Source organism: Vigna angularis, chromosome 2 (genome assembly GCF_016808095.1).
Source record: "Vigna angularis cultivar LongXiaoDou No.4 chromosome 2, ASM1680809v1, whole genome shotgun sequence".
NCBI classification, from domain to species: domain Eukaryota; kingdom Viridiplantae; phylum Streptophyta; class Magnoliopsida; order Fabales; family Fabaceae; genus Vigna; species Vigna angularis.
Window position 1 is genome coordinate 36,923,885 of NC_068971.1, and position 17,144 is coordinate 36,941,028.

A 17,144-nucleotide genomic window follows, 5' to 3' on the forward strand; every position below is an offset into this window, starting at 1 on the left:
TCCATGTCTTGAATACAATATTAATAAACATGATCTTAACCTATAGCCTTTTTCCCCAAACATCACTTGGCATAACATTTTGAGCGCCTTATCTTTTTTCATGTTTACTTACTGTACTTAATAAAATTCTATCCTCTTCTTAATTATGGCATGAGTTATTTTAATAAAGCATCTCAATTATTTTGCATATTATTTGCTTCAAATTTTCAATTAAATAGTGTATTGTTTAACAAAAAAGACAGTTTTAAAAAGGACGAGATTTAAAAAATGGTTAAAGATTTGTAACTATAACTGTTTAAAAATAAACTTTGTTAATCAATTAAAAATGTACAGAAAATTTATTTTAGTTTTATTTCAAATTTATTACATGTCAGCCTTTAAAAAAATTATTCTTAAAATGGTCCTTCAAAACTTCAGTTTAGATTAAAAATTTGTTAATATTTTTACGTCTAGTGACTTTTCCAAAATTTAGAAATAATGTGGAAAACGTTCTTATGTCAAGACTTTTCATTTGCATTCACACAACTTATTATTTTCATGTGAATGATTTTCTTGTGTTATTATAAGGTGAGGATAATTTAGATTTCAATATTGATATGTTGAACTGTCAAATCTTTGAAAAATAATGAGTAATTTGAATGCTTTTCATTATTTTCCCAAGAAATAAATATAATCCAATTTCACTCCTTTTCAGCTTTGATTGAAGCAACCAGCCGTTTCTTATACAAAGGGGGGGAAAACCTTATATTTTTGTTCTGGAGATTGTACCTCCCTTTAAAACAATAATATTACAGTTAATAATTAAAATGACCAGCACTTATAAATTTAAGGATAAAAAGGAGGGCTTTGTTTTCTGGTGAATGAATATCACAACTAATTTCAGTAATTTGCAAATGAAACAACCTTGTTGATGCCCTAAGAAACAAGAATCTAATCTCATAATTGTTTGTAAACCCTATATTCACGTAACAAAAGTAACACATACAACGACTGACAATCAATAAGCCTCAATAATACATTAAACATTATAGAACACTTTGTTTCAAATATAATCCAAGGTAAAAATTTATTGAAAAAATTAAATAAGTGATGTTGCTGGCAATATAACCAAAATATATAATTTTCAATAAATTTTAAACCAGGAGGAAAATATATTTTCAAAATAATGTTGCTGGCAATTCTCGATTTAATTATATACCCATAAGAAAAGCTTAATTTTTTTCACCATTCGGATACAAAATTATCCTCGACAACTTGCAATATTATGATTTTCTTTTTCTGATTTATTTAGTGTGGGGGGGGGCAAGTAATTTGATTGTAGAATATTATAGCAAGCCTCAACAGAGTGGAACTGGTGTGCATGTGCTTTGAACAAACAGCACAGAGAACCTGAAACCACAAACAAATATCTTGAAGTGCATGTGCTTTGAAAAAACATTCACAATTCATAAATGTGCATACTTTCAATATATTGAAGTAATTTGTACAGGATCCTAACTCATTTGTCTATCAAAATGTCAAGATTCAAGTTAAGGTGGGAAAAATGATCCTGAGAAAGGAGGAGTCCTTGAGGATGATGACCGATAATATATATATATATATATACGAGTGCCTGAAGTTCACAAACATCCTCACATCATTAGTGAATTTCCAATCCTTCATGATTTGGATTTCATCTATCATCAATCAATTCAGAACAATGTGGCTCTCATTTACTTGCAACATTAATGTAATTAGTGAGACTGTGCCTCCAATAGAATGTTGGTGGCCACATTGACATCATTTCTGGCCTGCACCAGGGCTTGCCTGGCATTATTTCTGTCAAAGCCCATCGAGACAAGTGTATTGATCGAGTCCTCCGATGGTTCTACTGCAGATTGCATTGGAGGGTAGTTTCTCTGCAGTACAAAGATAATACTCATTGTCAAGTGTAATAGAATCCTTCCTATATATTCCTTGCAGGAATGTTGTTGACAGATTAAATATTGTAAAGCCATAAATCACATCATCAAATTTCATCACAAACTTCTCAACAAAATCATTAAAACCAACTATATTTGATCAGAAAAAGTAGAGCCCAAGCATTTTTGGTTTCTTACACACTACTAAGTAGCTCTAGGGTTAGAAATGCTGAGTCACTTCTAGCTAAGACTAGGCTTGACAAGAATATAAGCTTGATTAGGGTTAGGGCAGCTTGTTTAGAACACAAGCCTAGCTTTTTTGCTCAAGAATAATAGCTACTTGAATGTGATATATCAAACTCAAATCCTATAACCAATCTTTCTTATTGTTTAAATGAAAAATACAAAAAGTAACATCAGACACACAGACGGGCTATGAGCGAACTCAAGCTTGATTTGATCAATTTCCAAATCAAGCATAGTTCATCAACTCATTAGCCTTGCATGTTGAGATGTTGATGAATCACAGTAAATAGATTGTAACGAGCTAGCTTAACTAGCCTTAATAAACAGCAACAAGTTCAGTTCGCCTTGAAGATATTGGAGGAACAGCTGCAAACGATTTGACACAGAAGTTGCAAGCTAAAATGCAAATGAATACTTTAATGTTGAGTTCTTAAGAGAATCGGCACTTTTGAGATATTACTATATACACACAGCCAGCTACAAATATCATGGCAACATAGAAAGCTGATAGGGTGATCAAAATCATAAATTCATAGCTGCCTAAGATATGCAAATCAAACCATAAAAGAATTACGGGGTCACCAAAGGGTCACAGTAAAACTTGCCTCCATTTGCCGAGCTGGATGGGAAGGTAAATTCCCAACACTATGCCTTGTTGATGACGATGATGTTGCATGTGGACTTCCCATCGATGGCAATGTAATTCGTGAGAAGAATGACGAGATAAACTCTGGGAACTGTAGTGTAGGATCACATAAACAAAGCAAATAACCATTTATCAATATACTGTTTGAAATTTACACATTTAGATTATGGGGAAAGAAGAGTAAAAGTGGAGACAGTAACAAGACAAACATGAATATATTTCACATATCAGACTTGCATGAAGAGACCAGATGGACATCTAATACCAAAAGGCAATGAACTGAATTAAGACTTTGCCTGACACATATTGATAGTCTGACAGTCTTTAATTCATCATCACCATCCACCTCAAATCAGAACAAAATATCAACATCTAGCATTTGGTTTACAGAAAAAAGGGCAGGCAAAATCTGCAAAGTCTGCAAGTCCCATAATACCCATGAAGATTGAAGATGGATCTGTAAAGTTGTGGAGTGCATAGTAAGAATGAAAAGTTGTGATGTTCTATCCTAAAGCTGGCAGTGAATCTTAATAAAGAGTCAACTACTGCCATTGATAAGTGAGGAATTTAATCATTTTTGCACATGCTCGGTTCAATAGACTTCGCACAAACCTAGATAAATAGACTCACTTGATAAAATCATAGTAATCAATCCTGGATAGTGGTGAATAGCAGCAAGCCCTTAAACACTAGGGTTGGATAGTGAACTGAAGGGATATCTGTTATAACTATTCTAAAATTTTGAGAAGACCACATGCAAAAATGGTAAAGATAATATCCAACAGCTAAGACATGATCATAATTAATAATAAAAATGAGAACAGAGCATTGCCATGGGGATAGAAAAGAGCAGTCAGGCGAGAAACTCCACATCAACACCAGAAAACTTAACAAAGGTAAGGATTAGACATAAAAAACAGAGAGATGTCATGGAGAGACAACAAAAGAAAGCAATATCATAGACTGAACGTTGGGACTTGGTTGTCACCAGAAAACTGCTGTAGATGGGTGACTTTGTCACTCTGGCCGAAAAGCAGAGACAGAATCACAGAACAGAGAGGAGAAATGGAAGAACAATCAAAAGGTGGAGGGGGGGATGAATGCCAAGTTTGCCTTGAAAATCCCCCTCAAAATGACATGGTTGAATCAAAACTGGGTATTCAGAACTACGCAAAACAACCTTGAGAATTGTAGATCTTTATTCCGGCAATACCAAGGCTTCCTCCAAATGGAGAAACTGAAACACACATACAACTTCTGGTTATTCAAGAGAACTAGACTCTCCACTTCCCCAGATTTACAGAACTTCCAAAACAAAGATAAAAACTGCTAAACAACTGCCCATGCAGACTTTATAAAAGTCTGAGACAACAAAACTACCCCTCAGACAGTTATAACCGTCTGTCAGTTTTTATTCCTTCTAGTATAAACCTTCCCCTTGAAAGTATCAATACTCCTTCATGAAGTTTCACCTTGTCCTCAAGGTGAAAAGTAGAAAACCCCTTATTGATGGCAGTAGCAGCTTCCCAACTGTTTTCAATGGGTGGGAGGTGTTTTCAACTGTACTAACTACCTTCTTTTTTTCCTTATTTTGTAAACTGTATCAGACCTATCAACACCCCCCCACCCCCCCCCCCACCCCCACGAAGATGCACCGTATCCTCAAGGTGAAAGTCTGGAAATTCTTCATGAATGCAGGTAACAGATTCCCCTAACTCCTGAATTTCCTCTTCCGAAATAAGCACGTATGGAGTTGTTTATTTTTGCAAGTATGATTAGACCCAAATTTTCATCACACCTTAAGTATAAGCCCTTTTTTATCTTATCTTGCAATTGAGACAATTTTCTAAACGGTGCCCCTCCTTGTTAAGTCCCAGCATGAGAACTATTGATAGTGCTTATACAGCCACTGCGCTCTCCCCTGTTGGAGTTGGTAAAACCCACTGAATTTCCCCCTTCTTTGAGTAACTGCGAGTAGGTGACAACTTTCTATAGGTGTTACTTTGAAGCTGCACAATGAGAGATTCCTCCTTGGTGGTGACTCTAACCTTTTCTTCCACCATTTGAGCCTTCATCATTAACTCAGCAAGATTCTTGGGCTCATACAGCTTAGCCTCAGCCTTTATTTCTTCCTTCAAACCATTCAAGAATATACCAATCAAATAATCTTGTTGCATTCCTTCATGAACCCGGCATACTCTTCAAACTGCTCAATATATTCCCCGACTTGTCTCGTTTAGCGTAGGCCAACCAAAATTTCAAACGGGTTTTGCAGCATTGTTGACTAAAATCTTCTAACCATCGCATCTTTGAAGGCTTCCCATGAGAGATGCAGATTGCAGGTTTCCCACCATTGAAACCAATTCAAAGCTTTCCCCTCCAATGCCACCATAACAGCCTCCATTTGCTCCTCCTCACTAACCTCTTTCAAACAGAAACACCGCTCTAATCTATTGGTCCACCCATAAGCTTTGTCCCCTTTAAACAAATGAATGTCCAACTTCCTCCATTTGGCAGAAATTCCAAAAGAACCTCCTCCTTCATTACCCCACTGTCCTCATGGCCATCCTTGGCAACAAAATCTTGGTCCTCTTGATGCTTATCATAGGATGTCAAGCGTTCAACCACCCTTGCCAATCCTTGAATCATCTCTTCCAACTGCTGGAAGCGGCAGTTATTCCGTGTTCTTGTTCTTGGAAAATCTTCTTCAACCCATCCCACCGTACCTCCATTCTTGCGTTGACCATAACCTCCAATGGGCCCTCACTTCACCAGGAAAGATGCTCTGGATACCAATGATAGGTATATTTAGACCTATGCCCTTGAGAATTGTAGATCTTTGTTCCAGCAATAGAATAGGATAGGATACTGGGTGATAGGATAGAAGGCAGGGGAGCCGAACGGTAGAAGACAGGGAGAAGCAAACCGAACAGTGGAAGGTGGTGAAGAGTTGGAGCCGAACGATTGAAAAGTGACTATCCGGACAACAGTTAGGATGGGCGGGAAATAATTATAGTAAATAGAATTATATCATAGGGAAATATTCAATATAAATTAATTATAGTAAATAGAATTATATTCTATGGAAATATTCAGTATAAGTTAATTATAGTAAATAGAGCTATATCCTAAGGAAATATTTAGTATAAGTTAATTATAGTAAATAGAATTATATTCTAGGGAAATATTTAATATAAATAAAGCTAGATGCTATTGTTTAGGGCATGCTTTTGATTATTGAGTCTTGCTGACAAGCGGCTATGCGTCCCGTGAGGGAGGTTATGCTCCCAAGTAACTGAAGGAGGTTATGCTCTCAATTATTGTTTACTTTTGTTTATTCAGATATTACCATCAATAAAAGAGATTCATTCATCCATTATCATTCCTTCGTTGTTCTATTACGTGTTGTGAGTGTGTGAGAGGTTGTTCTCGTTAGGTTTCGTACCCAAGTACGTAACACAATAGGTTTCCTTCAAATGGAGAAACTGAAACACACATACAACTTCTGGTTATTTGAGAGAACCAAACTCTCCACTTCCCTAGATTTACAAAACTTCCAAAACAAAGATAAAACTAAACAACTGGCCATGCAGACTTTATAAAAGTCTGAGACGACAAAACTCCCTTGAACCTATCACAGGCCAGTCTTTCTTAGCAGCACTATAGCACTGCAAAATGTCATATTTTGGGTTGTGAAAATCACCATATCACTGCAAATGGAAAACACGCCACTATTGAAAAGGTGGCAGCCAGTAGCCACTCCACCATGCACTGCTGCAAAAGTGTGCTATTGATAACAGTGGCTAACTACACTTGAAAATCTGGCTACACAAACTCTGATTAGGTAGCAATACAAACAGGTACTTCGTGTCTACACTAATAGTCAAATACTTGAAAAAAAAATGATTTGGTTTTACCTATACGAAGCAATGTTCAAAACATGCATAACATGAAAAGTGATTTAAATCAATTTGACCATGGAATCATGAGTAATTAATATGTTGACTTTTGTGCTCAATTTTGAAAATTTTAAAATACAATTATGTAATTATATGAATGCATATACATGTGTATGTGCGTATGTGACTGAATATATAAGATGCTTAAATAAAATAAAGGACCAATTGTATTTAAAATATCGATATTGCATTCAAAATTTTATAATATAAACAGCCACAAGTATGTAGTGTATGAATATAGGGACACAATCTGATAATTTAATTATAATTGATGTGTTGAACTTGCTCACCAACTTTTTAAAATTCAATAACCTTGACGGATCAAATGGGTTATGAACTTTTCCTTGACAATTGTGACTTTTATTAATCTAAAGAGACATCAATTGACCAAACATAATGTGAATGATGGAACTTTGCAATCAGTAAGACAGATGAAATATTCATCCTAGTAAATGTGATTAATTTTAACAATATCAATGAAACCTGATGCCATATATAAAATTTTATATACATATCTTCCTTAGAGAAAATCTTGCATCCATAATAAAAGGTGAAGATATTACAGGACATCTAAATGCCATAACACACAATTGCATAGATCTAAAATAAAATTAGAAAGAAAAAAAAGAAACTCAAATTTCAGACTTTAATTTACCTTTGCTTTACGGATATAAAAGACATTCAAACGGTACAAGGAACCAGCAAGGATGCCACACATTCCTGGTAAGATGGACCTTTTCCATGATGACAAAAGAAGCTACAATAGTTTAAATTAAGTTTTAGACACTGAATGATTCTAGAAATGCAAGTTATAAAATAAGCACCCAGAATTAAGTTCAACAATACCTGAACACCAGCTAGATATATGAATGACTTGTCTGAGAAGAAGAAGCTAAAAACACGAAACCGTGTTGAAACCGGAATGTCAAAGAAAAAGGGTACAAATGAAGCAAATATAAGGCCATATGGTCCAGGAGTGACTAGGTTTGCTGTAGGATCTGCAAAGAGTGGACATAAATCTATCAAACTCTTACATAATATGTATTCTTCATTTGACACTATAAAAAAGAAGGCAGAACATTCAATATCATTCAACATTCCCACAAGTAGGAGTACAGCTGAGAAAAACTATTTGTGAACTATTCAAGTTCAGCTTGTTGAATACTTGATCAAACATGTTTGTGTTTACAAAGCTTACAAGCTCAAGCTTGACTATAGACTCAATTAGATAGATCGGTCAAGCTCAAACTTTAGGTTTAACACCAGAAGCTCATGAATCATTTGTGACTGTATGTGTTCGTAAAAAGATAAAAGGATACCACAATGTTGTAAATTTATTTTTCATTCTACAAAAGTTCATAGAATTAAATGATTTAAACTGTGTTAATATTTAATGACACTATTCATAATTCAAGGAATAATTTCTTCAACCTAGTATGCATTATATTGAATTATATTGTTAATACCCAATGAATACATCCCTTTTTTCAGGAAATAAGCCGATATCTCATTAATTGATTTCACAATAAACTAAGGGTGTAAAAGACAATTAGCAATTCAAACATTTGAAAGTGAGCTTATGTTTCAAATAATTAGGACCAAACAATTGCTCTCATTTGTTGTTTCTTGTATAAAATAACAGAGGCACAAATTTTAGATAAGAAAACTATGCACTTGGCAAAATATATTTTATCTAAATTATTTCCAAACTTCCATGTCTAAAGATTCTTTAGCCCATTTGATTTAAATTTCTGTTTCATCTTTTACCACAATTTTTAATCAAATACTAAATCAATAGAGTTAATTAAGTTCAGCTCAAGCTTTGCATTATTAAACAAGTAACTAAAGCTTTAAATTTAAGTTCTTTAAACAGATGAATCAATACTATGCATCATATTGTTTTGCAAGCAAGGCTTGGGATTTATGTGCTCAACTTAGTATGACTCTTACACTTGCAACTTAAAATGGTATGCTGCTGCCGAAAATCAAACCATCTACAATAAACAAGTAATATGTTTCACGGTTTTCATCCTTCTTGATTGAAGATATAATCATGGGTCGGGTGTTGATTTCAATTCAAAACCAGCTCACAATATGAAGACTTGATGTAGTTTGAGGAATCAAGATTTCATGCTTGGACAGATGAAGTATACCCAAAGAAGAACCCTTTCAGGCCTTCCAAAGGATGACTTCTCAAATAACGATGATTTGTCAAATACTTCTGATATTGGAGCTAGTTATTTGCTAGAATGAATAACAAAATGGAATGTTAGTTATGAGTCTTAGTAAGTGGGTTTATACCTATCTCAACCTTACAAAACTAGTTTATAAGGTAAAGTTTTCATACCATTTATATATTATGATTTTCCCATATATTATGAACATATATTTTGCCATATATATTATAATTTTGCCAAAGTCAATGTGGGATCTTCAACGCCTCCTCACATAGAGGAATGATAGAGGGAATGATATATGGGGTTGGTCTTAAAGTAGCCTGATAACGATGAAATACAGAATGAAATAAGCTTTTTCTCTACAAAATAAGTTGATATCTTGAATATGATAATTTGTAGCTTATGATTATTGTCATTAGCATCTCATATGATGGCAAGTTCCTGACAAACAGTCAACCACATACACTTCCATTCCTTAATAGATTGATATTAGAAAAAGGCCACCAAATGTCAAAAAAGGTCAAAAGATGAGACGAAAAACAGTCAAGAAGAAGAATTCAGCAAGTGAACAGACATGAAATGCAGAACTGAACATTAAGCAAAATGTATCATAAGAAAAAAAATCAAATATAAAGATTAATCGAAGTTAAAGATTGAAAGAAAGTCATATAAAGATGAATATCGAGAATAATACCTTTTAAAAGTGCTACAGCAAGGACCTCAAGCAGTAGTGAAGTTAATATTGAGAACACGATAAAGACCTGCATAAGGGTGAACACAGAAATTTGAAACCACAAAAAATTTATATAGCAAAACATCCCATTCCCTCAACTATGTGCACATGCGCATTTTTAAAGTTGTCATGCGGATGGAGAACCAATGATGGGGATAGATATGGTAGCATTAACACATCAAGGCACACTTGATGATCGATAGGTGGTTGGGACAAAATGTAACTTGTATTTTATGAGCTAGAACTTGGTTCCAAAAAATATATATAGATATGGAACATAAACTCCTGAATTAACTTAGAAAAGACTACTTACTGAGTATTTATTAGAGCCTATCTGTCTTTCAAAGACCCTGAAATAATAGAGCAGATACAGTCCAAACATCAACTCTGGCGTTGATGAGAAGGAAAATATGGACATAATCAACTTCCAAAGGCGAATTTTTCCAAAAATATCCTGCCAGAATGAGAAAATAACAGGTTAAGACACCATATTTAATGCACAATAAGTTCAGCTCTGTGTGAGAGATAACACAGTTCCAGTGCTTCTAGTGTTTAAACACTCGAGAAAGCAAATGTCGAACAAGTAGCATTTATTCTACCACCAGATTTGCTTACTCGTACCATTACCCTAACTACAATTCAAAGAGAAACAATGTAATGAATCTGAAACTCAATTTTAAATGGAGATTTTACAACGTGAATCAATCCTATATACCATTACCATCACAAGTTTACATGTTATGCCAGGAAGTTCTAAACAAATCCAAATCATTCCCAAAAACGGCCTTCAAATTAATGTAGGATCAAAATTAAATTTTCAAAACTAAGACCCAATGCACTATCAAGTCCAAAAACACACGAACATCACACAAAAACCAGTTACAAATTATTAAAACAACACATTGCACCTTGTTACATAAAATTTTATAAAAAACGAGAAATTAAAAATAAAATGCAGAGGAGAGCACCTGATAAGACAACCCCAGAGTGCCGAAACGGCCTTGGATCCCAAAGAAGATTGTGAAAATAGCCGAAGCCACGATGAAAAGCCTTGTGACAGGAGCATTTGCTGTGAACACACAAACACATAACAGAGCATTTGAACAAAATGAACACGAATCGAAAAGGCAAAAGCTTCAACATAAAAAACATAAAACGGGTGTAAAAATGAACACCCCAGATGATTATTCGACTCGGAGAAGAGAATTAACGCACTGAAACCAGACGGGCCTCCGTTCATCTTCGCAGTGAAGCAGAAAGCAACGACCTTTGGACAGAGTTTTTTTTGGGGTTTTTTTGCCTTCTCTCCCGTTCTCCTTAGAGTTTTTCTGAGTTTAGTTTATAATGAATCAATTAATTTAATTATTTAATGGAATTAAAATATACTAATGGAAAAGAAAATATATAAAAAAGTGATTGAATGAGTTCTTTGGAATCTTCTCTTCTGTCTCACAACCTCTCCCATGGAAAGAGTAAGGCGGCTTACCCTTCCTTTCTTCTTAAAGAGCAAATCCAATAAAAACACCTTATTTTAAGAATTTAAATACTTCAAAAGATTTCAAATTTGTCATATTTATTCTCTATATTTTACCAGATAATAAAAACTAATTATTCTAATTATTATTAAAATAAAATATTTTTAACTTTTTAAAAATATATTCTTATAAATTATTATAAAAAATAAAATAAAAATATAAACAATAAAATAATTTATATCAATAATAATTAGTAAAAACATATGTATACACGTGTGTATCTACTTTTTTATAATAATAAAATTATAATTATGTAACTTTTTATAATTTGATTCTGTATACTTTTTATTAATTTTATAGATGATTTTTATTTATTTAATTTAAAAATGTTAAATTTTAAAAACAGTTAAATAAAAAATTTATTGTTAGTATAGGCTGAATAATTTTTCAAGATTGAATTTATTTTTATAAATATATAAAATCTAGATACAGTTTTTATGCAAATATGGTTCGGTATATTTGTAATTTTGTAATTATAAATCTAGCACAGTTTTTAATATTTTTTCTAAGGGTTTGACTATGAGAAAAATTAAATTTTTAAAATAATTTTCATTTTATTATATCTTTAATTATATATTTTTATAAGATTTTATTTAATAATGTATCAAATTATTTTATCTTTTTTTGTTTTTTAAAATATTTTATTTGTTATTTGATAATATTATTTTTATTTTTATGTAAATTTTACCTTACTTATAAAATATAATAATTAATATTGACAATAAAAAGAATATAGATGTAGATATAAAATATACCTATTATCCAATAATAATGGAATAAGACAAAAAACATATATCCCCTTATAAATAAATTGAAAATAGTAATAAATTTTTATTTTAGGAATATGTATAAAATAATGAAACGTGTCTCATCCTCTCCATTGTTATCATCATTATATGATATTGTATATGTTATATTTATATTTAACTATTATATTCGTGATAAACAAACAATATTATATATATATATATATATATATATTAATTAGATTATCTAATAACTTATGAATATTTAAGTAATTTAAAAAAGTTATTAGTGGGTATAGTGACGCGAAAAAGGATGAAACATATATATACGTGAAAAATATTACTCGTATTCATAACGTGAAAAATTCATATTAAAAGAAGGTATCAAGACAATACTCACACAAACGAATTTATTTGTCATCCCACACATATCTTTAAGAAAAAAAACTAATTTACTATTAGAAACATGAAAGAAAAAATATTGTATTGACTTTTCTTCTTACATTAATATACTATTAAAATCCTTCTATAAATATAAGAGTCTTTTTAATGAAAATTACCGTGGTATCATATACTTATTAGGGTAAAATACAATTTAATCTTATAGATTTATAGTTTTGTTAGTAACATAAAGTGGAGTCTAAACTCCTCAATCAAACCCTTTTACTTCTCCACCTATGGAAAAAGATGATTTCATATTAAATATTGACCTGACAAAGTTGAATTAAAATTGTATTAATGTGATACTATGGTACACATTTTTTTTAATCTTAAAATTTATAAATACTTACTTTCCTTTTTGGCATTGTTTTGTTAAGTGTCAAATTCATACACAATTTTGTTAGCTTGAAAAGTAATCGAGGAATGTAAAGGATAGATATAAAGATAATTAGGTTAACCTTTTGTGTTCATTTTTGTTGTCTGATTTCAGCCTATATAAGACATGTTCTTCTGGTAAATAATATTAAACTTTATACTAATTCCTTTTCTTTCTTGTTTTGTCCTTCTTTCTTCTCTCTCGTAACCCTTTAATTTGCGAGTCTTACTTTATCAATAAAGTTTGTCAATTCACGTATCAACTTCAACAACATCATTGAAAGGTTGTAAAACGTATTCTTCAATACTTGCAGGAATCTGTAAAACAGCCTTCATTTTTATACACTAAGTTTTATATCGTGGTACACTTGTTACAGTCTCTGAAAGGGTAATTGCACTGTTTCTTTCCAACTTTATACCTATTGTTAGGAATGACATCGTTCTGTGACAAACTAATCCTTCACAATTTAGAAAGGTTGATCGCTTAATTTACAAAATTCTAAGTTATGAATCAATCATGTACCACAGTTTTGGTTGGCCAGAGTTTCTTCCACCTTGTAATTTCTTCATTGCTATGCAGCTTCCTGATTCCTCCATAAAAGCCATCTATTTCATTTCCTTTTTCTATATGATGCTTCCTATCTATCATGGTTTGTCTCCATTTGGATCCAGCACTGTACTGTGTGAACTCCAAAATCACCATATCTGTCATCAGCACCATTTTTTAATCAGTTAAACAGCTAAAACTTTGTTTAGCAAGTAGCACAACCACACGGGGTAACCCATTCTTTGAGTTCATTAGACTACACAGTTTTTAACATAAGGCTATAATAGCTCATATTTTCACCTAATATACAACTTTGATCATGTTTTCCATGCGATGAAAGCACAAATTCAGCAATAACTTAACATACTCTGTCTAATCCTGTTTACTATTGATTTTGTTGAAAGTGAAGAGGGGGAGTGGAACCAGATTCAGTGCAATCAACATTTTGTTAATGCAGGCAATTTGAATATGGCAGCAGCATTAAAAATGTGCAAGTGGATTCTCATACCATTATAGTGACAATGGCAATGGTTCCCATGCCCTTGACATTGTTCCAAATGACCAATAACACCATACCACCAACCTACAATAAAACATCTAAAAGTTTATTCCAACAAGATAATCCAATATATATGTATCATGAACAAATTGATTCTAATATTTGTCCTTACTGAAAGTAAGATAAAATCATTTAGTGGAAATAATTTGGAACTTAGCCAAATAAGTGCACAAGAATGAGACACACCATAAGGGAACTCTTTGTTTCTTCTCCACTGGATCTCAATGTGATCTCCAGGTATCAAGTCATCCAAACAGTCAGAGATGTGAAGAGCATGTGGAGAAGAGGCAATTGGTGGCACTCTGAGTCGGTCCCATCTTATGTTTTCCTCAGTTGTCCATCTCCCATGAGGTGAATACCTGCCACAAAATAATGGATTTATCAACCTTTAAAAATTTGGGAAAAAAGCCATCCTATAAAGGTTTTGGCATGACATCAAATTCCAACCACGGGGACTGTAGGGCAGGTACCCACATAATCTCAACTTTGAAGGAATCAACTTTTCCACATACCTTGCCAGAAAAGTGTCGGATCGAGAGTCATAGCAAAGTTGGGCATCATAACATGAGAGCATGAACCCAGCATGACCGTTCTGAAAAAGGAAAGTGTGAAACAATTACACAAAATCCCAAAAATAAGAACTACTGTACAGATTACAGAATATTGGCATATAGTCTTTGAGAATAAAAGAATCATAAAAAGTCATGAATCAGATTTGTGAAACTATTTACCTCGCGGTTGTAGACTTGAGCTGGGAACCAAAACTTGCCACTCTCAAGAGAAAGATACAGAGCCATGAATGAATCTTCCGGTAATGAGCTACTTGACTGTGTTCCCTTTTCTGATTTTGCTTTCATCCAAAACAAGGGGCGAAAATCACCATGAAGGAAAGCAAATATTCCTTTCTGATTTTTCTGGTTTGAGATCTTCTCTCTGGTCTTGGAAGCTACATGACATTTCCATTGTCTATAAGCAGCATCACCAAACACTTCGCCCCATTTCCTCTCCATGTGTTTCTTCCATAAATGATCACTTCTACTTGAATCCCTAAGAGATGTGCACACTGCTGCCACACTACATAATTCAGCAGGTGAAAGGTGCCCAAGGATACACTCCAATGGTAAATCAGGCAAATCCAAGAGAGAAACCTTCCCCTCCTCTTCCTCATTCTCCACCTTCGACACTGAACTGTTATTTTTCAATGACAGGGCAAGAGAAAACCGAAAAAAACTACAAGGGGTGCTTGTGCTTCCTTTTCTGAGACTAGAAAGTAGCCAACTTGAAAGGCATCCCCAAAACCCAGTTGACCCAATTTTGGTCCCACTCTCCCCTGACGAGAGAGGCTTATTGGCGAAGGACTTGGAAAGGATGAGAAAGGAGACAAAAGATATGAGGACGTAAAGCATTGTAACCGAGGGGTTGTATATCAGAAGGGTCCAAGTCTAGGAATTTGGCAGAGAGATGAGCAAAGCTGAAAATCAAACCAATGATTTCCTCTTAAAGAGGAAAAAGATCCACCAATGGAAGAGTAGAGTGGTGAGGTGATTTGGACAAATGAACAGTTTTGCCTAGCTGAGGGCCTCAATAGACACACACAAGTTGGTTTCAACGAAGAAGTTGTGTAACTACACAACCGACAAGGCTTCCCAGCTGGGTTAGTTAAAGCACTTTCCACATAGAACTCAAAACAATAATGAAGGATGCTCCTTAAAAATGTGTTAGCATCTACACACGGTGAATTCCCACAAAGGAGAGAAACAACATGTACGGGAAGTGGGAGGCAGCTGTTAAGTGATTGATGGAGAGGCCTTGAGAGAGGAAGGGTGGCAAAGCAAAGCAGTATATTGGTTAGATTAGAATGATTATGACACCAAAAAGAGGCACTGGGATCCAAATATAAAACCAATAGACCCTGTTTAATGTTTAATGAGACGATGCTGGGAACAACATGGTGTACATTATGAGCCACGTGGGATGTGTTAGGGTGGTGTTGTATAAGTGTAGAAATGAATGCAGAGTGAGAGTGAGAGAAATGAATTGAAAATGCAAGGAAGAAGAGAAAAGGGTTAATTAGAAGGAAGTGGGGTCATGTAAAAGTTTAATAAGAAGTGGGGGCGTGGTTAAGAAAAGAGGGAGAAGAAAAGGACATTTATCTGAAAATGAATGATGGGTTAGTGAAATGCATTAACGTTAGATTGCAGAGGTGGTGGATATGTCACAACAACAACACAAGTGACAAGGGTGCCATAAAAGTCTACCTGTTCCTTTACCTAACTCCCACCAAACTCTAGTACTGTCTACCCCAAAGACCCAGACAAGTGATTTCGTGGGATTCTGAATGAGTCCTTACTCATTCCAAGAACCAAAATTTGTGTCCTTCAACTCATTAAGATCTCATAAAATCCACCGTATTTATTGCTCTCATCGCCGAAAGGACACGGGGCCTCTTACCCTTCCTTTTGCCTCTGATATTTCCCATGCCCTTAACTTCTACTTTCCAACTGCATTCATCTTGCCAAAAACCACCTTGCTTTCTCATTCATTCATAACCATTTATATCATTCATAATAATTACTAATTCTTAGGACAACTATTTTTAAATCAATATCTTTCATAATCTCACTAACTCACACTACTACATTATTCAACTACTTAGAATACATCATGCAGAGAAACAATTCTTAAATACTTTTAATTTTTCAATATCTTTCATTTTCTCTAAATGCTGCATTTCACACATTACATGTCAAAATACTAACTCCTACCTTTGTCAATTTTGTTTCTTTTAATTTACCTGTATATGTCTTCTTAAACTTTTTTTTTCCTCAATAAAGTCTTATCATCCTCTTTAACTAAAATTTCAACCATTTTTAAAATTTTCATTATACAATTCAGCAGAAACATATGTCATATATATACTTTAAGTAAAACTTCATTTATGATATTATTTATATATTAAAAAATATTTATGTAAGAAGTGTCTTTTTTTACAAATTTAAGAGGAGATGGTTCTTAATAACAAATATTAAAATTCCAAGTTATACTTCAAGGATATAAATTAAAATTTTAATCATTCAGCTATTTATTTATAAAAGTTACAACATTTTTAGTTTGAGTTGTTTTTACCTTCTCTGTAAATTATTATTATTATTTTTAATTAGGTTTCAATAGTTACAGAGTGATTAAATTTAGATTATTTAAGTCAATCGAAATTGGTTTGAAGCAAGTTTTCATGTTCTTCTAGAATCTTTATACATTTTTTTTCTCCTTTTAATTTAA

At 33.3% G+C, this 17,144-nt stretch overlaps 2 protein-coding genes across 2 annotated transcripts; both read right to left on the reverse strand.

Annotated features, from left to right (window-relative positions):
* Positions 1–1,444: 1,444 nt before the first annotated feature.
* On the reverse strand, positions 1,445–11,103 carry LOC108329769 (rhomboid-like protein 20). The gene is made up of 8 exons (XM_017564134.2): positions 10,878–11,103; positions 10,631–10,731; positions 9,976–10,116; positions 9,624–9,690; positions 7,599–7,750; positions 7,408–7,509; positions 2,753–2,884; positions 1,445–1,898 (listed from the first exon to the last, which is right to left on the reverse strand). Exons 1-8 carry the CDS (start codon positions 10,900–10,902, stop codon positions 1,734–1,736), a joined length of 885 nt encoding a protein of 294 aa, XP_017419623.1. The 5' UTR covers positions 10,903–11,103; the 3' UTR covers positions 1,445–1,733.
* A 1,959-nt stretch (positions 11,104–13,062) lies between these two features.
* LOC108327815 (F-box protein At2g26850) lies at positions 13,063–16,080 on the reverse strand. The gene is made up of 5 exons (XM_017561529.2): positions 14,597–16,080; positions 14,378–14,457; positions 14,052–14,224; positions 13,815–13,889; positions 13,063–13,464 (listed from the first exon to the last, which is right to left on the reverse strand). The coding sequence occupies exons 1-5, from the start codon at positions 15,269–15,271 to the stop codon at positions 13,271–13,273; spliced, it is 1,197 nt and encodes a 398-aa protein (XP_017417018.1). The 5' UTR covers positions 15,272–16,080; the 3' UTR covers positions 13,063–13,270.
* Positions 16,081–17,144: the final 1,064 nt, after the last annotated feature.

Excerpts from the sequence above, each read along its gene's own strand:
- LOC108329769 (XM_017564134.2), bottom strand. The coding sequence starts at position 10,902 with ATGAACGGAGGCCCGTCTGGTTTCA. Across the intron at positions 10,732-10,877 it reads CGGAGGCCCGTCTGGTTTCA|CAAATGCTCCTGTCACAAGG; the intron begins GTGCGTTAATTC and ends GTGTGTTCACAG. Across the intron at positions 2,885-7,407 it reads TTTATATCCGTAAAGCAAAG|TTCCCAGAGTTTATCTCGTC; the intron begins GTAAATTAAAGT and ends CCTACACTACAG.
- LOC108327815 (XM_017561529.2), bottom strand. The coding sequence starts at position 15,271 with ATGCTTTACGTCCTCATATCTTTTGTCTCCTTTCTCATCCTTTCCAAG. Across the intron at positions 14,458-14,596 it reads CTCAAGTCTACAACCGCGAG|AACGGTCATGCTGGGTTCAT; the intron begins GTAAATAGTTTC and ends TTCCTTTTTCAG. Across the intron at positions 14,225-14,377 it reads TCCGACACTTTTCTGGCAAG|GTATTCACCTCATGGGAGAT; the intron begins GTATGTGGAAAA and ends ATTTTGTGGCAG.